Here is a 24,412-nt window from a genome sequence, read left to right on the forward strand (position 1 = left end):
CCAGGGGCCCTGGCCATGGGGACCTGCTTGCAGGTTTTACTGTTCCATTTCCCTAATATCCAGCACACCACACACTGTGTGTCTGCGCTCCCGGTGCGGATGACTGGGGCTGGGTGTTTAGCAGTCCTGGGCTCCCACTCCCTCCCCGCTCTGACTCCTCTCCTCCCACTGGCAAGCTGGGGTGGGGGGCGCACTCGTGTCCCACCGGGCCGCAGCTTATATCTTACCCCCTTTGTGAGGTGCTGGGTTCTTGCAAGTGTAGATGTAGCCTAGCTGTTGTACTGTATCTTCTGGTCTCTCTTTTAGGGATAGTTGTATTTGTTCTATTTTCAAAAATATATATGGTTTTGGGAGGAGATTTCCGCTGCCCTACTTACACTGCCATCTTGGCTCTTCCCCTTCCTAGTACTTTTATTTCGATGAATTCATTACATTTTAGATGAACTGTATAAAACTGCAAAATTACAATATTCAGCATTTCTATTGATGAAATTATTACTTTAAAAGAATGCAAACAAAAACCCAACATACTTTCTGTTAGTGGGAAATAGATCATTTCAGAAAAAAAATAACATTGCTTAGAACTAGTTCTTCTTACCACCTTCTCCATTTAAAAGCCTTTTTCTAGCAAAACTAATGTAATCTCTAAAGGTGTGTTGATTCCAAGTGGTACTGAGAGATGCTGGGAAAGGCTGTTTTTTTAAATAATCTACTCTTCTGAAATTATACATCAGCTGCTGAAATTGAGAACACTTTTGAATAACAAAAGATTCCTTTTAAAATTGACTGATGATGCTAGGCTATATTCTTAGAGGTTTAAAACCTTACTCTATTTATGACAGCTAACATCATTGAAATTTGTTGACAAAATTTTGTAGTATTTATTAAAATCTAGTAGATGCACTTCTTCAACATTTTAGCATATTAGTCACACACTAGGAGTTATAGGATAGTGATTCTAATAAAATAACCTTTCAAATTGTCCTTTTCTAGTCCGGGTACATTATCTTTGCCCAATTCCTTCTAAAATGGATTTGTTTAGAGTTTGGAAGACTGATAATCTAATAATTATCTAGGAATTAAAATAATCTAGAAATTTAACTATACCAGAATATACCTTTCTAGTATTGTCCTTCACATAAAGCATGTTAATAGTGTTTTGGAATCTTAGAGTTCTATTTGCCCTTCTTGTAAGAGAAGTTTTTTTTGAAGAAATACTGTTGTTCATTTGTTCCCTAAGAGGCTTAGTAGAGTGTGCATCTCCTAATCTCTGGACAGGTAGGATTTATCATTTAATAGGGGAATTTACCAATATAGACCTTACATTTTATTTTAAATTGTCATTAGTTAACCTGACATATAATTCATATAATTAAGTCAATTAAGCCTGCTTCAAGAAAATACCAGAGAATATTTGAAATTGTCTTAGTTACCCTGACAAACAGTTAAGTGATTAGAAATGTACATACCTTTTATCATTGTGGAATTGTTACTTATAGTTGCTTCATTCACTAGAATCATTGCCTGGATGTATTCTGTTAAGGAAAATATGGAAACAATCAGGAGCACCATCTTTATTCATTGTGCCAGGTACCATGCAAACAACTTATATAACTTTGTCTCATTTAAGCTTCGTAACTCCTCTGAGAGGTTCTTATGATTATCTGTATTAGAGACAAAGAAACTGAAGCTTAGAATAAATTACTTATTCCAGACCATCCAGTTAAGTATTGATAGAACTGGATTCAAACCTAGATATATCTGACTCATGATGGAATGAGAAAAAATAATTTTAAAATGAAAAATAGTACGAATTTTTTGGATAAGCAAGTAATAATGTCAGTAGAAAATCCAAAAAGTACAGCAAAGTCTGGGGAAAGAAACAATTTGGGGAAAAATTTGCTTGAAAATCATATTTCCCTGATGGAATAAAGATGTCCAAAAAAAAGTTTTATGTTCTACAACCAAACAGGGTTGAACCAAAGAAATAAAAAAATAAAAACTTGGATGACCGAAATGACTGCCTATGTAGAAAACAAGTTTTGCTTTCAGAAGATTAGTAGGGAAAGTTGCGTTTAAAACAGGCAAAATACAGTTATATGTACTTTCATATTAAAAAAAAAAACCAGTCTCTGAATGATGGAGTAATGTTATTTTTTTGTTAATTTTTCTCTATGTACTAAATGTTGCACATACTACTTTTGCAATACCCCGTCCCCTCAAATAGAAGTTAAAAAGGATTAAAAAGATAAAATGGGGGAGAAGCAGCCTGAGATAAAAAGAGATAAATTCAGTAGGAATTGTTCAAAGTAATCACCTTCACCCACTTTTTACAATATGTCCATGGTATGGGAAAAGCAAGATCCTACAGAAGCAGAGAGCACACACACAAAAAGCAAACAGAACTGATATTAGGTTCCTAGAAAACAAAATAAATTATTTGACTTTTAAAACAAACAATAATACTGGAAACTGATTATACTGTATTGCCAGTGGATAACATTTAGCATTAAATATGTTGAACATTTTTGTTCTTTCATACCTTTATTTGTGGCAGACCCATCTTTGATCTTTTGTTTTAAGGACTGCAGCACATTTTGCACTTGTTCAAATATGAAGTCCACTTTTCCAGCATCTTCCAGCTCCATCCAGAAAGTTTTTGCATTACCTAATAAAAAAGGGAATAGCCTAAGAGCCCAAAACAAATAGGCTGTAATTTTCCCAAGGCATATGTTATAGAAAATCCACTCGGTTTCTAAACAAAATCAGGATTTAAGTGGTCTATCACTCTCCTTAAGGAAAAAGATTTTGGTCATTATTTTTTTTTTAAATAACTAGCAACAAAGAATATGATCTAAGTATCTCACTTATTTCTGCTTATTTAAAAAATGTTAAAAATTTTAGTGACTTGGCTGAAAAACAAAGAATGACCTCACTCTAGGGTGGTAGTGGGCATATGTATGGACATGTACACACATATCTTCTAAGTTTCAGGGATATAACCTCCACCTAGTATGGAAGTAGATAGTTTCAGAATGAAACAACTCACAATTGTTGAAATAATTAAATGTCCAATGGTGTTTTAAAATGACTTTTATATTAACTTTGTAGTAATTTCATAAAGGAAAAATATTTAATATTTTCATAGTTATGTAGGTAAACCAACATATCAGATGCCCAGCTAACACCTTAATCAAAAATTTCCTAAAGAAAAATAATCTTTTCATAGGTGAAAACAGAACTATAAGTAAGGCAATTAAATCAGCAAAAGCTGAATCTCAAACTTACACTACATTTAAAAGTAACAAAAATACCTAAAATGTTAATACTACTTATATAAAAGTGTAAAAATGTTAGAAAGAAATAGGGTCTTAAGCAAAAGAGAGATATAATAATTGCATTTTAGAAAGGTCACGAGAAGCCATTAGGAAGATTAATGAGCAAAGAGCCCACTACATTTTAAAAAACTACATTTTCCTTAATAAAAATTAAACCTAGAGCCTCCAATTTGGCAACAGAGTGAGATTCACTGGATGCTTAAGCCTCAGAGCCTCAACTCTCCCTGGCAAAGTCACCTTATCCACGTGGGATCTCTGGCTAATTAGGGCTGCTGTTACCATAGCAGTCTCAGGAGGGGTGTTGTTTCCCTGCTAAAACTCTGGGCCAATGTGTACTACACAAGACTAAGCCTACATCCAATTTCCCATAGCACAGCTCAGACAAGGTTTCAACATTTGAATGTTAAGAGACAAAAGGGATCAGAAATGATACTTTAGAAGCAGGCAGGGGCTATGGTTATGGAGAGCCTTGTGTGCTATGCTAAGCAACTTCATTTTTACATGAAGGCTATGGGTGCCATTCCAAAAGTTTAAGCATCTTATGGTGTGGTTAGATTGTTTCTCAGATCATTCAGGTGGCAGTGGGAAGAGGGAAGAGTCAACTAAATTTCTGACTCAGGGAACCATATGTATCGTAGTGGTATTCATTGAGATACAGAATAAAGGTAGATAAATAAAAATAAAAGGGTAGAAAAATTATGGTAGAATAAAGGTAGAAATTCAAGTGGGGTGATTAAACTGGATATATGGGCTCCAAAGTAAGATCTGGTCCAATTACACAAATTTTGGAGTAAACAGTACACAAATGCTCGCTGAAGCCAGAGTAGATGTGATTAGAGAGAAAACACAGAATGAGAAGAGGGTCTTTTATAGATCAACATGTGAGGGACAAGTACAAGAAAATGGAATCATGGAGACCAAGAAGGAACAGGGGAAGGAAGGAAAGCCCAAGATGATATTCATCATCTCAGGAGTCAGTGGAAGAACAGGAGTGGTGATTAAGAATCTGGGCTTTGGAGTTCAGATATATTTAGGTTTGAATCTCAGCATTACCACTTACTAGTTGTGTGACCCTATCTATAAAGTGGGAGTAATAGCACTATCTCAGAGTTATTGGGTGGAAAAGCACATGGCAATTAGCAATAAGTTACTGTGCATAATTTAACAGGGAATATTATCTTAAGCTAAAGGAATTCATCTTTAATTTGGAATTTGAGAGACAACTCAAGGAAAAGGGGAAAGTATTTTGTGAAGAAAGACTTTCCCAGAATCCTTAAAATCATTAAGTTTTTCCCTAACTGATAACAGAATCATTGCTTTTAGTCAGAACTACTTTTGGAAGCACTTATTGTTACCATATTTCTTTTCAGGGACATGAGTCAACACACCATACTAGAGATTTATCTTTATTTGAGGTGGATATCTAGATGGGAAGGGTTTTGAAAGGTACCTAGAAATAGCTTTTGGTAGCATAACCTTCTGCAATCATATACAACTCTCATGTGGCCTGAGAAAATATCAGTGATACTGAAAGATAGGACTTCATTGAACGTTTGTTTTTCAGTGACAAGGACTGAAAACCATTAGAAATGTCAGTACATGATCTAAATTATTCTGATAGGAAATACTTACAATGAATTATTAAAAAACAGTATAAATGCTTAGTCTTGGAATAGAATAATTCATATATATATGATACTAGCAATATAATTTAAGAAAATCTAACCAATCAAAAAAAACTATAACTATCTGCTTATAAAATAAATGAATGTAACTAAATCATATTTATTTTGTTCTGGGTCTTTAATATATTATTCCTTCTGACATCCTTATTATTTCATACTGTTACATTTAATTGTCCTATTTAAATGGTTCTTGTTCCTGTCTTCCCTCTTGCTGATTTTTGTCTTCTTGCTATGAAAACTTTAAACCACAGTAATAATGAGATAACTAATCTATCTGATAAATGAGGTTATGGATCCAGTTAATAACTTTTTTGAATAAGAAGTAAATGAATATCTTTAGGAGAAACATTTGAGTGACTCATTTCAACTGCAGGCTGTTACCACAATGTAAACAACTTTAGTTTCTTGCTCTTTTTCTTTACTTATTTGTGCATTGTATGTATGCTCAATGTTATAATCTAAAACTTTAAATATTTCAGTATATTTTACTAGAAGACATCTACAAAGAATACAGAAGCAGGTACTTGAATTGAAAATCAAATCAGTATATTGGTATTGCTGGTATTTGCACCCAGAAATGAAGAATGCCATCTGATAACTCTACTGTTGTCCAAGCTTGCTTCCTTGCTTTGCTAGGTATAATGAATTATTTCAAGAACATAATCATGAAGCAAGAAGCCTAGCAGCTTTATAAGAGGAAGACAATTATATAGTTACACTATGTTTCCCAATCTCTCTTGAGATAGACAGTCTTTGTAAATAGGTAATGCTCATCAATCACATTGATCTGAATTCACTTACTAGATGAGTATTTATGGAGCATCTACCAAAACACTGATGATGACCTAGGTACACAGAAATGTATCTCTCTCCCTTGAGGAGCTTCAGGGCATTGGTATAGAGGATCTCTATGGTATCTATGAGCCTGTGATCAGCCAAGTGTGGTCTACGAATCCTTGAGGGTTCCCAAATACCTTCAGAGAAATATACTAGGTTAAACTGTTTTAATAGTAATACTAAGAAAATATTTGCTTTTTTTTACATTGACACAAACTGATGGTACAAAAACACTGCTGAGTTAAGTGTTGGTGTCTTAGCATGAACCAAGGAGGTGGCACCAACTACTAGTAAGTCTGTATTATTTACCACCAATTTCACTCAAGAATGTCCTTGGTAGACAACATAAATAATTACCACAGTACAATGGCTGCCTCAAGGAAAAGCACTAGTGTGATTATTTGAGCTGTAAGCTAAACTACTTATTTTTACCCCATAGAAAACCATTTTTACTTAAAGGAACCACTAGTAAAAATTATAGTTTTTTAGTTTGGGACACATTTCCTCAAAAAAAAGCAAAGTGAACTTATCATTTAAAGGATAAAACTGACAGCATATGCTGCTAATGATAAAATTCAAGCTACCAAGTTAAAATTAGAAATTTGGAAACCCTGCATCTGCCATGGCAGGCTTGACAGCTTTTCAATAATTAATTAACCACTTTTTTATGAGACTGGTAAAAATATTAACAAATGTGATTTTTTAATATTGTATAATGAAATTTGTCAACATTGGGAAAATCTGATGAAACAGTATATTCAAGTGGCCAATGCATGTTATAAAATCATACGTGTAAAAGACCCATTCAAAGTGTAAGATAGACCAATGTTAATAGAGTATAAAGAAATTCATTGATATGAGTTCAGATTTCACACTGTAACTAACCTTGAAGGAATGATTACTTGAGTTTTGTAGTTGTATAAAAAAAATACCCACCATTATTTGAAAGGCTATTAAAATATTTTTCCTTTTTCTAACTTGTCTGTGTGAAGCTTCATTTTCTTTATACATTTCAACCAAAGCAACATACCAGAGATCGAATGCAGAAGTAAATATGAGAATCTCTCTTCTATTAAGCCAACTATTAAAAAGATTTCTAGAAATGTAAAACAATGATCTTCTAATTTTTTTGTTTTACAGAATAGTTATTTCTCACAAAATTTAATTTATGTTAACATGCTGGGTTTATTATTTTTTTTAAATGAGCCAATTAACATTTTTTAAGTTTATCATTTTCAATTCCTAATACGTAATGTATTATGTATTATATAATAAAAGTAAATATGATATCCACATAAACAAAAGCTGTGAGGGGTTTTAAATACTTTCAAGAGTATAAAGTAGTTCTGAGACCAAAAAAAGTTTGAGAAAAACTGGCTTAGATTATGGTCCAGTGAAATCAGGACTATGATCTATGTAACAATCCATATATTTGCAAGTATGTTAAGGGGCCATGAAACTATTCTGTACAATACTGTAATAGTGGATACATGAATTATGCATTTGTCAGAACCCACAGAACTTTAAAGCATATAGAGTGAACATAATGTATGCAAATTAAAAAATATCATGTAAGAGGTTCAGGATCCCAGAAAGGAATGCAGATTGTAACAAGAAAATCTAAATGTATTAAAAATGTATACACCACCTCACTGAAGGGCTGGGTGGAAAATGTGCTGACCTAAATAACTGGAAATAAGTGGTGTTTTTAATACTAAAAGCAAAAGGTACTGTGTGTACAAGCACTGTAGTTTTCCATCTGGGAATAAGTTTTATATTTCTGATACTGCTATGTATATACATTAGAACTGAGCAATTAAAGCAAATGGGTAACAGATGGTGGGAGCCACAGTTTCTCACGGTTAGAGTTTACAGGAAAGCAAAGAGAGTAGGCTAGAATGATCCATATGGTAACAGATGAGAGTTGGAAACATCAGTATAAATTCATGTTTAGCTTAATATATAAATGGCTACATAAAGAAATATTTATAGACATGTATATATACAGGTTACTATACACCTATTTTTCCTTGCTCTGTTAGCTGAGAGGGCCTATAAGCAAGGACTCCCCCCGCCTCCCGCAGTAATAAGCAAACCTACTGCCTGGATCTTGGTTTCTAGCATTATTCTCCAATAAAAGGAACCAATGCTCATTCAAGAAATGGCTGATTCTGTTGTGCCCAAAATCACAAATTCCAGAAGACCACCAAGGAGCCAACACCGATGCAAAAGCAAAGAGCCTTTATTCGAGCTAGCTCGAGCTCCATCTCTCATCTACACCAACGCAGTGGCAAGATGCCAGAGAAAGAGAGCCCGTTTTCCCCAGAACAAAGGTTTTATGGGTTTCCAGGGCGGTTTGGGGGGGGGGGGTGATGGCCATGGCCCTGGCTGATTGGCTGGGCCTGGGGGTAGTTGGGGGGTGATGAGTCGTGGCTTTGGTCAATTGGCAGGGTCTGGGGGTAGGTGGGGGGTGTACTTCTTGCTGACTGGAGGGGAGAGAGACCAAGCTCCAATTGGGTGAAATAGGATCTGGGTCCCGATTGGCTGAGGCAGGATCTGGGTCTCAATTGGCTAAAATAGAATCTGGGAGTTTGCCCTTTCATTCTCCCCTTTCTCTGGATCCTAAGGGACCAAATCATGGGTCTAGTAAGGTTTTGCAGTTGTAAGGAGATAAAGGCTGATACTGTTGTCTTAGCACCATTAGCTGGACTGTATTAACTCTATTTTTAATAAAAGTTATCAGTTTATTGAGGATACGTGGTTTAAAGGTAAGCAGGAGTAACAAGATTACTAGGGGCCTGTATTGAGCAAGGAGGACTATCAGTCGGATGGCCCCCACATGGTCTCTGACAATCTGGACCAGCCTGTTGATTGTACAGGGCTCAAGGGTTAGTAAAAGGAGTAGGAAGGCAAGGGGTCCTTGAATATTAAAATTTAATTTCCTACCTTGATTTCTCTCTGGGATACTGGTGCCTTGGTCCAGGAGCACATCAAAAGACTGCCTGCCCAGCCTCTAAGGTGTGCTGAGGTATTGTCTATTTGCTAAAGAATCTTGCCTTTTATTATGCCGTCTACAGCTGGGTCTGCATGCTAAGTCAGTTGCTCAGCTTGCAAAATTACCTAGTCAGATCTGAAGGAGGAAAGACAGCACATAGGCCTGGGCCTTCGGTAAACTTAGGCAGCTGATAACTACAAGGACATGCACGCCTCAGCCAAACTCAAATTAGCATTAATGCTTAACGTTTTTTATCAGATTTTCTGGAAGTTTTAGAATGCCTAATTTTCACAAGCGCTTGTCTTTAAATCAATTTCATTAATACCATCTGGAGGTAGAAAGATATTTTCATTTACACACTTAGACACACAAACATACAGACTGAGACATAATGATAAGGTTCCCTCTGGCAGCCATCCGACATTGAAAACTGGCTACTCACTAGAACAAAAAGTCTGCCACCGACCCTTCTGGACTTCCACACTGAGGTTGTAAAAGAGTGGTTGGATTGAATGGTCCCTCCGGCAGCCAGCCAACGTTAAAGGACAGCCACTCAGAGGTGCAGAAAACACTAAATTTTCCCTGACATCCGTGCTCAAATTGTGAGCTCTCTCCCTAACGTCTGAGAAAAATGGTCTGTCATGAGAGACAAGGGGGTCGTCTGAGTCTGTCCCATTTCTTCTGTCAACAAGACTAAGACAAACATGACAAACAACAAACAGGCGCCTACAAAGAAGAATCTGCCGCGGCCGCAAAACTGAAAGTAAGTTGAGGGCCTGCCAGACTGCAGCGGCAGCTGACTTTCCTCACAGATGAGGACCTCGTCCTCCAGATGGGGGCAAGGGACGTCTCCCAAGACCCCCGGTCGACGAACTGCCAGTGCGTCTGCCTAAGTCAATGCTGACCCAGATACAGAATGGAGCTCCTACAGGCTTATACAGGCTTGTTCGCGAACAAAAACAGTGAGACACAGACAGACAAAGACAGATAACTGAGTGCACTCACCAGCCGGCACAGGGCTCTCCGGGTTGGGGGTCCTGGGGGTCTCTGGGATCCCAGACAAGCCCCCAAATGTTGTGCCCAAAGTCGCGAATCCCAGAAGACTACCAAGGAGCCAACACCGATGCAAAAGCAAAGAGCCTTTATTCGAGCTAGCTTGAGCTCAATCTCTCATCTACACCAACGCAGTGGCAAGATGCCAGAGAAAGAGAGCGCGTTTACCCCAGAACAAAGGTTTTATGGGTTTCCAGGGCAGTTTGCGGGGGTGATGGCCATGGCCCTGGCTGATTGGCTGGGCCTGGGGGTAGTTGGGGGGTGATGAGTCGTGGCTTTGGTCAATTGGCAGGGTCTGGGGGTAGGTGGGGGGTGTACTTCTTGCTGACTGGAGGGGAGAGAGACCAAGCTCCAATTGGGTGAAATAGGATCTGGGTCCCGATTGGCTGAGGCAGGATCTGGGTCTCAATTGGCTAAAACAGAATCTGGGAGCTTGCCCTTTCAATTCTAGGACTGGTGCAGAAAATATACAAGATGATCCTGGAGCATCTTCTAGTACCAGAAAATAAGGACATGCTAAAAAACAAAAACAAACAAAACAAAACCATCTGCACTGATAAGGGTATGTCAAGGGACAGAGCCAACTGAAAGAGCTCCATGGCCAATCCTGGGACAACTTGAGTAACAAAATAAAACAGTACTGGTTTATAACCCAAGGTATAAAATAAGTATTCAAGAGTCCATACTGATATAATATATGATTGAATAAGTACACAAATGGGTGAAAGGAGACATCTCCCTTGCAGAAGAATTCTAAATAATGAAAATACTCCATTCTCAAAGAGGGGGAGCATAAATCCACACTCTGTAAGTGTTGGCTGTACACCATGATCTCCTATCAAACAGTACAGAAGGTAAAGGGAGAAAAACAATAATAATTTACAATGGAGAAAGCAGGCAACACTGTGTCAATCAGATTATCAAGCTGAATATCAGCAAGTGAGAAATTATGCTGATAACATGTATCTTTGATATGATGTGGTAAAAATGGCACTTCACCTCTGTGGTCCTTATCCCCAAAACCCACAACCCCAGTCTAATCATGAGAAAAAAAATCAGTCCATAATTCCAATAGAGAGGCATCCTACAAAATACTTGGGTACAAATCCTACAAAATCACAAACAAGGAAAGCCTTAGAAACTATCACATCCAAGAGGACCCTAAGAAGACCTGACAAATAAAGGCAATATGGTAATCTGGATGGGATCCTGGAACAGAAAGACATCAGGTAGAAACTAAGGAAACATGAATAAACTATAGACTTTAGTTAATAATAACATGTCAATAATGGTTCCTTAATTGTAACAAATATACCAGACAAATATAAGACGTTAATCATAACTAACACTGGGAGCAGGAGATATGGAACTCTGTACTATCTTCTCAATTTTTCTGTAAATCTTTACGTTTTCTAAAAAAAATTTTTTTTAAGGTACACTAAAATACTGAGTTAGCATTATACATACATAGTTAATTTTAAAGACTGTCAAAATGATCAGCTATGTGAGAATAAACCCTTAATTCCTTCCAATTCAGAAAAGTCAATTGCAATTAAAAAAACCTTGAAAGTTCCACAATTCAGCGTCATTAAATATTCTATACACTTTTAAACATAATGCTTAACAATGGTGTTTCAACCTACCATTTTTTTCTCCCATCTTTTGGTGTCGTTCATAAACATAAAACTCTTCAGAATTAAGTTTATCAAAGGATTGAAACACTTTGGAGAATATAACTGGAATCCAACTGTGGTCTCTACAAAATCTGTAGTCCTCAGAGAAAATACATCATTATACCACTCTAAAGCCAATATTCTTTGATACTTGAATTTTCAAATAGAAATTGTGGTTGAAGAAACTTTCAGAAATGACCATTAGTCCAACCTAATGACAAGTCCATGCATCTTCATCAGTGAATATTTATAGTCGGATCAGATCATTGACAATCTCTTTTTAAAAATAAAGACCAAGTCCATCTTTTTGTCCACAATGCATGGAACATTCTGTAAGAAAAACAATAAAAAATGGTGTATATATTTGTAAAGAATAAGATATATATAAGAAAAAACATTGTTATAACAACAGCTTTATCTTTTAAAATAGCATGAACTATTATGAAAAGAGAATACTTATTAAGTGGAAAAATGTGTAAAATATCAAAATTAGGAAAATTACACAGAACTTAAAAATCATCCACATATATTTGTTAACATAAACCACCCCCATTTAATAGAGACTTTTAAAATAAAAAAAAAATGGGGAGAATAATGCTAACTACCTCAAAGGGTTTTTGTTATGGAGACTTAGCCACATAGAATAGTGCCTGCCACACATGAAGGATTCAACAAATGCTAGTAATAATTATTATTATTTCAGTATGTATACTTTTGAAACCTGGATTTTATTATGTATAACTTTTTATAATCTCTTATTGTTAATATATCCTGCACTTTCACCTGTCGTTTTTTTTAATAAGACTTTAAAGTTACTATGTAATTCACTTTGGTCAATAATCCACTAAATGTATTAAATATTAAAGAATTTTAATAAATTATAATAAATTACTAATTAATACTGTAAATAAACCTCTGTATTAGACATTAAGATTATTTCTACTTTTTTCAGTAAATAATGCTGGAATACACTTGATGCCTATCTCTGATTATTTCCTTAAGATATACACCTAGAGGTGGAATAGGTCAAAAAGAGATCAACAGTCAATCTTTCTCTCTCTCTCTCTCACACACACACACACAATGTTGCTGACAACAAAGAACAACAGAGTATCTTATGCATGCCTGATGAGAAAGCAACTTGGCACACCAAACAAAAATGGAAATATGCATACTGTGAAATTCTGATCTTTCTATTTCTTGTTACAGCATTGCTGTAAGAGCAAAATATCCATTAAGAGATGAATGAATATGAATGAATAAATAAATCATGAAAGAACATGTTGAGCTCATTAACTGTTTCAACCATGTTTCCTTTCTTCAGCTGGATACTGTTTGTATGGGTGTTAATTATATGTCCTGTAACCCCTTCTAAAATACATATACTCATTAAAAAAAATAAAAACAGGTGTTAATGTAAGATAAAAATGAACAGAAGTTTTGAATTTGAATCCCTACCTCATGTTTACAGCTCATATAAGCTTAAGGAAAATCACCTAACTTCTGTACACTTGTCTCTTCCAACTGTATACCTTTATAATAATCACATCTGTTCTATCTATTCACAGAATTTTCCAGATCAGTGCAATAACGCATTTAAAAGTGCTCTGTAAGTTAAAAAAGTCAAATATTAGTTTTCTTATAACTATATTGTTGCTTTTATAATTGCAATGAAAATAATTTTTATTATAACTGGAAAAAAAAAAGATCAACAATTTTCACTCTGAAGATCAACATATGATAAATTGGACCCCCAACTCCCAACCCACAGAAATGTTAGAACACTTTTTTTTATTAAAAAAAATATATAAGCCAGGATTAAAGATGGCAGTGTGAGAGGAGAGACAGAGGCTTCCTCCTAAAACTGGATACAATTAGAAAATTTAATTGGCGCAACTAATCCTGAGAGAGCAACAGGGAAGAACACGGCGTCAGACTGCATACACCTGAAGAAAAGAGCAGACCTCACCAAACGGGGTAACGTACCAGAGCTGTGGCTGCGCGGGACCCGAGTCCCTCCCCGATCCAAGCTCACTGGCGGGAGGAAGAGAAACAGAGAAGGGGGAGTGGAAGGCTTGCGACTGCTGAATACCTAGCTCCGGAGATCTGCTCTGGGAGCAAAAACCTACATTTCATGGTGCTTTCAAGAGACTGGCATGACTACCAGGTTGGAAAGTTAATACAGGCAGAGTTCCTAGAGACTGGGATTCCGGCTGCTTGTGGAAAGCAGGGACCCATATACAGCTGCTCTAGGACAAAAACATACCTGTGTGACTGGCCCACTGGCTCTGGCAGTGGAGACAGGCACAGGAGCCAGGAGACAGGGAACAGCACTTTCCTCCACCCAGGCACCAGTACCGCTCCCCTGTAACCCCCGACATTGCTTCAGGGGCTGAGCAGCTCCAGAATAGAGCTTCAGGACACTAGAGGGCGCCATATACAAACATGAAATGCCAAAGGAACCTTGTCCAGAGTAAAATTATTAATACAATTTCCGAGAAAGATTTAAATGATATGGACCTCATGACTTTTCCTGAAAGGGAGTTCAAAATAAAAATCATCAACATTCTAATGGAGGTACGGAAAGACATCCAAGAACTCAGGAATGAATTCAGGTCAGAGATCCAATCATTGAAGAGAACGATGGAGGGTATTAAAAGCAGGTTGGATACGGTGGAGGAGACAATAAATGAAATAGAAACTAGAGAAGAGGAACACAAAGAAGCTGAGGCACAGAGAGAAAAAAGGATCTCTAACAATGAAAGAATATTGAGAGAACTGTGTGACCAATCCAAGCGGAACAATATTCGCATTATAGGGATACCAGAAGAAGAGAGAGAAAAAGGGATAGAAAGTGTCTTTGAGGAGGCAGTTGCTGAAAACTTCCCCTATCTGGGGAAGGAGATACACTCTCAGGCCACAGAGATACACAGATCTCCCAACACAACACTTCCCAAGGAAGACAACATCAAGACACATAGTAATTAAAATGGGAAAGATCAAGGATAAGGACAGACTGTTAAAAGCAACCAGAGGCAGAAATAAGATCACATACAAAGGAAAGCCCATCAGGCTAACATCAGATTTCTCAGCAGAAACCTGACAGGACAGAAGGGAGTGACATGATGTATTAAATGCCATGAAGCAGAAGGGCCTGGAAACAAGATTACTTTATCCAGCAAGATTATCATTTAAATTTGAAGGAGGGATTAAACAATTTCCAGATAAGCAAAAGCTGAGAGACTTTACCTTCCACAAACCATCTCTGCAGTCTATTTTGGAGGGACTGCTATAGATGGAAGTGTCCCTAGGGTAGGATAGCTGTCGCCAGAGGTAGTAAAACCATGGTAGAGAGGGTGGAGCAGCTGACTGTGAGGCAAATGCAAAATTAAATTGACTATCCCCAATGTCAATCAAGGGATAGACAAAAAGTACAGAATTTGATGCCTAATATATAAAGAAGGAAGGAGGAAGAAAAAGGAGGAGAAATAGAAAAGAACCCTTAGATTGTGTTTGTAACAGCATACTAAGTGAGTTAAGTTAGACTCTTAGATAACAAGGAAAGTAACCTGGAAACTTTGGTAACCACAAATATAAAGCCTGAAATGGCAATAAGTACATACCTATCGATAATCACCCTAAATGTAAATGGACTGAATGCACCAATCAAAAGACATAGAGTCACTTAATGGATAAAATACAAGACCCACCTATATGCTGCTTACAAGAGACTCACCTCAAACCCAAAGACATGCACAGACTAAAAGTCAAGGGATGGAAAAAGATATTTCATGCACACAATAGGGAGAAAAAAGCAGGTGTTGCAGTACTAGTATCAGACAAAATAGACTTCAAAACAAAGAAAGTAACAAGAGATAAAGAAGAAAATTACATAATGATAAAGGGCTCAGTCCAACAAGAGGATATAACCATTATAAATATATACGCACCCAACACAGTTGCACCAGCATATGTGAAACAAATACTAACAGAACTAAAGGAGGAAACAGAATGCAATTCATTCATTTTAGGAGACTTCAATACACCATTCACTCTAAAGGACAGATCAGCCAGACAGAAAATAAGTAAGGACATAGAGGCACTGAACAACACAGTAGAACAGATGGACCTAATAGACATCTATAGAACTCTACATCCAAAAGCAACAGGATACACATTCTTCTCAAGTGCACATGGAACATTCTCCAGAATAGACCACATACTAGGCCACAAAAAGAGCATCAGTAAATTCCAAAAGATTGATATTCTATCAACCAACTTCTCAGACCACAAAGGGATAAAACCAGAAATAAACTGTACAAAGAAAGCAAAAAGGCTCACAAACACATGGAGGCTTAACAACATGCTTGTAAATAGTCAATGGATCAATGACCAAATTAAAATGGACACCCAGCAATATATGGAAATAAATGACAACAACAACACAAAGCCCCAACTTCTGTGGGACGCAGTGAAAGCAGTCTTAAGAGGAAAGTATATAGCAATCCAGGCATATTTAACAAACAAAGAACAAACCCAAATGAATAGTCTAACGTCACAACTATCAAACTTGGAAAAAGAAGAACAAATGAGGCCTAAAGTCAGCAGAAGGAGGGACATAATAAAGATCAGAGAAGAAATGAACAAAATTGAGAAGAATAAAACAATACAAAAAAATCAATAAAACCAAGAGCTGGTTCTTCGAGAAAATAAACAAAACAGATAAGCCTCTAGCCAGACTTAAGAGAAAAAGAATCAACACACATCAACAGAACCAGAAACGAGAAAGGAAACATCATGACAGACCCCACAGAAATACAAAGAATTATTAGAGACTACTATGAAAACCTATATGCTAAGAAGCTGGAAGACCTAGAAGAAACGGACAACTTCGTAGAAAAATACAACCTTCCAAGACTGACCAAAGAAGAAACACAAAATCTAAACAAAACAATTACCAGCAAAGAAATTAAAGCGGTAATTAAAAAACTACCCAAGGAAAAAAACCCTGGGCCACATGGATTTACCTCGGAATTTTATCAGACATACAGAAAAGATATAATACCCATTCTCCTTAAAGTTTTCCAAAAAACAGAAGAGGAGGAATACTCCTAAACTCATTCTATGAAGCCAACATCAACCTAACACCAAAACCAGGCAAAGACCCCACCAAAAAAGAAAATTACAGACCAATATCACTGATGGAACATAGATGCAAAAATACTCAATAAAAAATTAGCAAACTGAATTCAAAAATATATCAAAAGGATCATACACCACAACCAAGTGGGATTAATCCCAGGAATGCAAGGATGGTACAACATTCGAAAAACCATCAACACCATCCACCTCATAAACAAAAAGAAAGACAAAAACCACCTGATCATCTCCGTAGATGCTGAAAAAGCATTTTACAAAATTCAACATCCATTCATGATAAAAACTCTCAGAAAAACGGGTATAGAGGGCAAGTACCTCAAGATAATAAAGGCCATATATGATAAACCCACAGCCAACATCATACTGAACAGCGAGAAGCTGAAAGCTTTTCCTCTGAGATTGGGAACTAGACAGGGATGCACACTCTCCCCACTGTAATTTAACATAGTACTGGAGGTCCTAGCCACAGCAATTAGACAAAACAAAGAAATACAAGGAATCCAGATTGGTAAAGAAGAACATAAACTGTCACTATTTGCAGATGACATGATATCATACACAAAAAACCCTAAAGACTCCACTCCAAAACTACTAGAACTGATATAGGAATATAGCAAAGCTGCAGGACACAAAATTAACATACAGAAATCTGTGGCTTTCCTATACACTAACAATGAACAAATAGAAAGAGAAATCAGGAAAACAATCCTATTCACAACTGCATCAGAAAGAATAAAATACGTAGGAATAAACCTAACCAAAGAAGTGAAAGACCTATACCCTGAAAACTACAAGACACTCTTGAGAGAAATTAAAGGGGACACTGACAAATGGAAACTCATCCCATGCTCTTGGCTAGGAAGAATTAATATAGTCAAAATGGCCATCCTGCCCAAAGCAATATACAGATTTGATGCAATCCCTATCAAATTACCCACAACATTCTTCAACGAACTGCAACAAATAGTTCAAAAATTCATAGACCCCGAATAGTCAAAGCAATCCTGAGAAAGAAGAATAAAGTAGGGGAATCTCCCGAAAGAATATGAAGAATTTTTACTTTTCTCTGAGTTCTGCATGGAAAATGCATCTTTGTGTGACTCTCAGCTGGTTAATTTTATTAAATTATTTTGAAAGAAGAAAAAAAAAAAAGAAAAATATATATAGTCACTGAAAACAAAAGTGGAATTCTCTATGGATGAAGTCTATGAGAACACAGGGGAAAAGGACACAGATGGGAAGCTGTGGAGATAATGCTAACCACCATCACAGCACAACAAAAGGAAAAAGCAAACCCTCTCCAAGAAGATGAGTGCACAATTGAGAGACATCAAACATCTGAGTAAAGCTACATTATGAAAGAGACTTAACAAGCCCATCAAACTGATGGACTTAGCATTCAAGAGGAGAGTTAACAGAGCACCCTGAAATAATATTAAAACAAATGTTGTATTTAATATCCTCAAAGAACTAAGGAAGAAAACCTCATAAATGAAATAACATTCAATTTTGAAAAATAACCAAAATCTAACCTTGGATATAAAAACAGCTGCTGAATAAACTCAACAGATGATTGAATAATAGCATCAACTCAGATGAAGGGCCAGTTAGTATGCTGAAAGATTGAGCTGAGTAATTCATTCAGAACACAGAACAAATGAATAATAAGAGGAGGGAGAAAATAGAATGACAGAGGCAATAAGAACCAAGAATTCCTCAGAACTGTAAAACACATAAACCCACTAAGAGTCCACTGAGTATCTAGCAGGATAAAATTCTTAATAGACACCACTAGACAAACAGTGGATAAGTTTCAAAACATGCAGAATTCAAATAATGTCTTAGAACTTAAAGAAAATCTAGATTATCTAAAAGGAATTCCGATCATACTGGTAATCAAACTTCTCATCAGAAATGCCAGACACAAAATGTTACGTTTGAAATTAGAATATTATTTTAGTCAAGCTATCTTTCAATAGTAAGGGTTAAAAATAAAAGACTTCTATAGGCATTCAAAAAGCCACTCAGAAACTCTAATGAAGAAATAAAGTGTGAAGAATAAAAACTAACCTGGAGGGGAGTACTGAGGTAAAGAAGCAATAGTGAGCAAATAAATGAGTAAAACACATTAATATGGAATAAACACAGATGAAAAAGCGTTTTAATAACAAATGAAACAAATAAATTGCACAAAGAAGATAAAAAGGCCCACAAACTCATGGAGGATGCAGTGAAGGCAGTTAGTGAGCAAATAAATGAGTAAAACACATTAATATGGAATAAACACAGATGAAAATGCATTTTAATAACAAATGAAACAAATAAATTGTGCAAAGAAGATAAAAAGGCCCACAAACTTCTGTGGAATGCAGTGAAGGCAGTTCTAAGAGGTAAGTATATAGAAATTCAGGCCTATTTAAAGAAGAAAAATCCCAAATGAAGAGTCTAAACTCACAATTACTGAAACTGGAAAAAGAACAACAAATGAGGCTCAAAATCAATAGAAGGAGGGACATAATCAAGATCATAAAAGAAAGAAATAAAATAGAGAAGAATAAACCAACAGAAAGAATTAACGAAACCAAGAGCTGGTTCTCTGAGAAAATAAAATAGATAAACCCCTAGCCAGATTAATCAGGAAAAAAAGAGAATCTACTCACAGAATCAGAAATGAGAAAGAAAAATTATTAGGGACACCATAGAACTACAAAGAATTATTAGAGAATACTATGAAAAATTATATGGCAATGAAGTGATAATCTAGAAGAAACAGACAACTTTCTAGAAAAATACAACCTTCCAAGATGGACCCAAGAAGAAACAGAAAATCTGAACAGACCAATTCACAGCAATGAAATTGAACTGGTAATCAAAAAACTACTCAAGAACAAAACTCCAGGCCAGAAGGATTCACCACTAAATTTTATCAGACATTTAGAGAAGGCTTAATACCCATCCTCCTTAAAGTTTTCCAAAAAGTAGAAGAGGAGGGAATACTTTCAAACTCATTCTGAGGCCAGCATCACTCGAACACCAAAACCGGGGAAAGACAGCACAAAAAAAGAAAACTGCAGACCAATCTCCCTGATGAACATAGATGCAAAAATCCTCAACAATAGTTAGCAAATAAAATTTAAAAATACATAAAAAAGATCATCCATCATGATCAACTAGGATTTATTCCAGGGATGCAAGGATGGCACACTATTAGAAAATCATTAACATCATCTATCACATCAACAAAAAGGAGAAAAACCACATGATCATCTCCATAGATGCCAAAAAAGCATTTGACAAAATTCAACATCCATTCATGATAAAAACTCTCAACAAAATAGGTATAGAGGGCAAGTACCACAACATAATAAAGGCCATATATGACAAACCCACACCCAACATCATACTTAACAGCCAAAAGCTGAAAGCTTTTTCTCTAAGAACAGGAACAAAACAAGGATGACCACTCTACCCACGTTAACTCAACATAGTACTGGAGGGTCTAGCCACAGCAATCAGACAACACAAAGAAATAAAAGGCATCCAGATTGGTAAGGAAGAAGTCAAGCAATCACTGTTTGCAGATGACATGATATTGTACATAAAGAACCCTAAAGAATCCACTCCAAAACAACTAGATCTAATATCTGAATTCAGCAAAGTTGCATGATACAAAATTAATACATAGAAATCTGTTGCATTCCTATATGCAACTGGAAAAAAGAGAAACCAGGAAAACAATCCTATTCACAATTGCCTCAAAAAGAATAAAATACCTAGGAATAAACCTAAGCAAGGAAGTGAAAGATGTATACTCTGAAAACTTCAAGACACTCATAAGAGAAATTAAAGAAGATACCAATAAATGGAAACACATCCCGTGCTCATGGATAGGAAGAATTAATATTGTCAAAATGGCCATCCTGCCTAAAGCAGTCTATAGATTCAGTGCAATCCCTATAAAAATACCAACAGCAGTCTTTAATGAATTAGAGCAAATTGTTCTAAAATTCATACGGAACCACAAAAGAACCCAAATAGCCAAAGCAATCCTGAGAAGGAAGAATAAAGCAGGGGGAAGTACGCTCCCTGACTTCAAGCTCTACTACAAAGACACAGTAATCAAGACAATTTGGTACTGGCACAAGAACAAACCCATAGACCAATGAAACAGACCAGAGAGCCCAGATATAAACCCAAGCATATATGGTCAAATAATATACGATAAAGGAGGCATGGATATACAATGGGGAAATGACAGCCTCTTCAATAGCCGGTCTAGGCAAAACTGGACAGCTACATGTAAGAGAATGAAACTGGATTACGGCCTTACTCCATACACAAAGTAGACTCGAAATGGATCAAAGACCCGAATGTAAGTCATTAAACCATAAAACTCTTAGAAAAAAACATAGGCAAAACTCTCTTGGACATAAACATGAGCAACTTATTCATGAACATGTATCCCCAGGCAAGGGAAAGAAAAGCAAAAATGAACAAGTGGGACTATATCAAACTAAAAAGCTTCTGTATAGCAAAGGACACCACCAGTAGAAAAGGCCTCCTACAGTATGGGAGAATATATTCATAAATGATATATCTGATAAGGGGCTGGCACCTAAAACACACAAAGAGCTCATGCACTTCAAGAAACAAAAGGCAAATAATCCGATTAAAAAATGGGCAGAGGATCTGAACAGCCACTTCTCCAAAGAAGAAATTCATATGGCCAACAAACAGGCACATGAAAAGGTGCTCCACATGGCTAATCATCAGAGAAATGCAAATTAAAACCGCAATGAGATATCACCTTACACCAGTTAGGATGGCTACCATCCAAAAGACAAACAACAACAAATGTTGGCGAGGATGTGGAGAAAGGGGAACTCTCCTACACTGCTGGTGGGAATGTAAATTAGTTCAGCCATTGTGGAAAGCGGCATGGACACTCCTCATAAAACTCAAAATAGAAATACCATTTGACCCAGGAATTCCACTACTAGGAATTACCCTAAGAATGCAGGAGCCCAGTCTCAAAAAGACATATGCACCCCCATGTTTATCGCAGCACTATTTACAATAGCCAAGAAATGGAAGCAACCTAAGTGTGCATCAGTAGATGAATAGATAAAGAAGATGTGGTACATATACACAATGGAATATTATTCAGCCATACGAAGAAAACAAATCCTACCATTTGTAGCAACATGGATGGAGCTAGAGGGTATTATACTCAGTGAATAAGCCAGGAAGAGCAAGACAAGTACCAAATGATTTCACAAATCTGTGGAGTATAACAACAAAGCAATACTGAAGGAACAAAACAACAGCAGACTCACAGAACCCAAGAATGAACTAGGGGTCACCAAAGGGAAAGGGGTTACAGAGGGTGAGAGAGAAGGGGAATAAGGGGTATGATGATAAGCACCCATAATATAGGGTGTGCACAGGGAAGGCAGTATAGCACTGAGAATGCAAGTAGTGACTCTATAGCATCTTACTATGCTGATAGACAGTGACTGTAATGGGGTATGTGGTGGGGACTTGATAATAGGAGGGAATGTAGTAACCACAATGTTTCTCATGTGAAACCTTCATAATATATCAATGATACCTTAATAAAAAACAAAACAAGTGAAACAAAAATGCTGGAAGACACAGCCAAGAGAGGTTATGTTCTTTTTAGAGGGGAGGTGGAAGGGGACTTTTTTGTAAGATCAGATGGAAGCACGTCAAGTTCTTTGTAGGGAGAATGTCAATACTTAGATTTTGTTAAGAAAATATAGATTTAAGAACTGTAGAAAATGTAAATGTAATCTATTTAAAGTTAACAAGTAGAACAAATAAAACTTGGGGCTAACCGCAACAAAAAGGACAAATGGAAAAATAAGATTATAAAAGATACAAAGGGAAGTATGGTCAATAAGATGACAAGAAATGGTCAAATATATTAACAATCACAATAAAGGTGAACTTGTTAAACTTACTTTTAAAGGAGAGACTCAGACTGGATTGCAAGCAAAGCCTAGGTATATTTTAAAATAAGAACCTACTTAAATCACACAAAATGTCACTGAAACATTAAAATGAAGAGATGAAGAAAGGCATGCCAGTAAATACAACAATCATCAAACAAAATACAATTTAATATGAAAACCAATGAGACAAAGAAATATTTTACACTGACATTTTACACATGAATATCTGATTGAAATTATTAACAATACCAAACAGGCTTAAGAAGTAAAAATCACCATTAAAGGGATAAGTTAAAAAACAAAACAAAACAGTTCCTTAAAGTTTTACAGATGAGTTCCACAACACTCTCAAGGAACAGATAATTTCTATAGCATATAAACTATTCCAGAGAAGGAAATATATGAGAAGCTAATTTAACTCTTTTTCTGAGTTAGTATAACCTTGACAAGAAAAGAAACTCAAGGCCAAAAGCATTTTTGGGTATAGAAACAAAAAGTAAAACTATGCAGCAGTGGAGTAAAAGTATTTTCGAAGTAGGCTTTATCCCAGGAATACCCAAAACATTTAATATTGGAAAGTTTATCAGTGTATTAGATTCCTGTATTAGGAAATACATGGAGGAAACTATCATATCAGATGTAGAAAACAAACCAAAAAATTTCAATTAAAATCAACCATTTTTCTAGGGTTGGGTAGAGAGGGGACCCTTAGCAAACTTGTAATAGAAGAGAATTTCTTTTACCTATTCAAGACTACCTACTAAAACCTAGCAGCAAACATCTTACTAACTGATGAAACATTGGAACATTTTCATCAAAGTTAGGCACTGGATGAGAACATTTGCCACCATTGCTTTTATTAAAAATTGTATGGAAGTCTTAGAGAAATGCAGTACAATAGACCTGAAGATTGTAAAGAGGAGAAAAATCTATCTGTAAGATGAATAAAAACAAAAGCTAAAAGCTGATCAAATATGTTTGTAACATATTTTACTATTAACAAAAAGGGAGATGGCTATAGATATTGAAGACATTTAAAAAATTATACAGAACATACAGTATCCAAGACACACATACAGTATCCCTCCTTAAATCATCAAAGGATGACTCCATAGAAAAATGGGTAATTTTTCTAAATTATAGAAATTGACATAAATTTTAGGTTAATAAACATATGAATACATACTGAAACCTTACTAGTAATCAGAGAATAAAAGTTAAAAAAATGAGTATCATTTTCATCCACCAGATGAGCAAAAAATAAGAAGGTAGTATTTTGTGTTGGTCTCTACTGTAGAGAAATTGAACTCAAACTACCTTTGGGACATGGAAATTAGTAGAGGTATTTTGGAGGCAAATTTGACATCTTTTAAAATTAAAAATGTTCACAACTGAAACCAAGCAATTCCACTTTTAGGTATATGTCCTTTGGAAACACCACAAGAAAAATACAAGGATATCCGTGCAGCATTGTCTGCAAGGTTTGAGAAACTGGAAACAACCAATGACCGTGAAAACAAAAATACAAACATGCTATGTAAATAAAATGTGCTGTATAGTAAGCACATAGCAAACGAAACTTAATATGAAAACCAATAGATACAAAAATAAATAGTTTACATTAACAGAACAATTCAGTCTTACACTGGAACACTATCCAGCAGGTAAAAGAAATGAGCCATATATTATTATTATC

General features: G+C 36.0%; 1 protein-coding gene across 3 annotated transcripts in view; it reads right to left on the reverse strand.

Moving 5' to 3' along the window:
• The window catches only part of SETDB2 (SET domain bifurcated histone lysine methyltransferase 2), a 74,912-nt gene that overhangs the window by 48,183 nt on the left and 2,317 nt on the right, over window positions 1-24,412 (reverse strand). For all 3 annotated transcript variants that reach the window (XM_036904226.2, XM_036904218.2, XM_036904208.2), the window contains exons 2-4: window positions 11,552-11,911; window positions 2,543-2,668; window positions 1,470-1,535 (exon numbers count right to left, since the gene is read on the reverse strand). In XM_036904226.2, coding sequence (XP_036760121.1) covers window positions 1,470-1,535; window positions 2,543-2,668; window positions 11,552-11,567 — 208 coding nt within the window. In that variant the 5' untranslated portion in view covers window positions 11,568-11,911. The remainder of the gene's footprint in view (window positions 1-1,469; window positions 1,536-2,542; window positions 2,669-11,551; window positions 11,912-24,412) is intronic.

Source organism: Manis pentadactyla, chromosome 17 (genome assembly GCF_030020395.1).
Source record: "Manis pentadactyla isolate mManPen7 chromosome 17, mManPen7.hap1, whole genome shotgun sequence".
In the NCBI taxonomy this organism is placed as follows: domain Eukaryota; kingdom Metazoa; phylum Chordata; class Mammalia; order Pholidota; family Manidae; genus Manis; species Manis pentadactyla.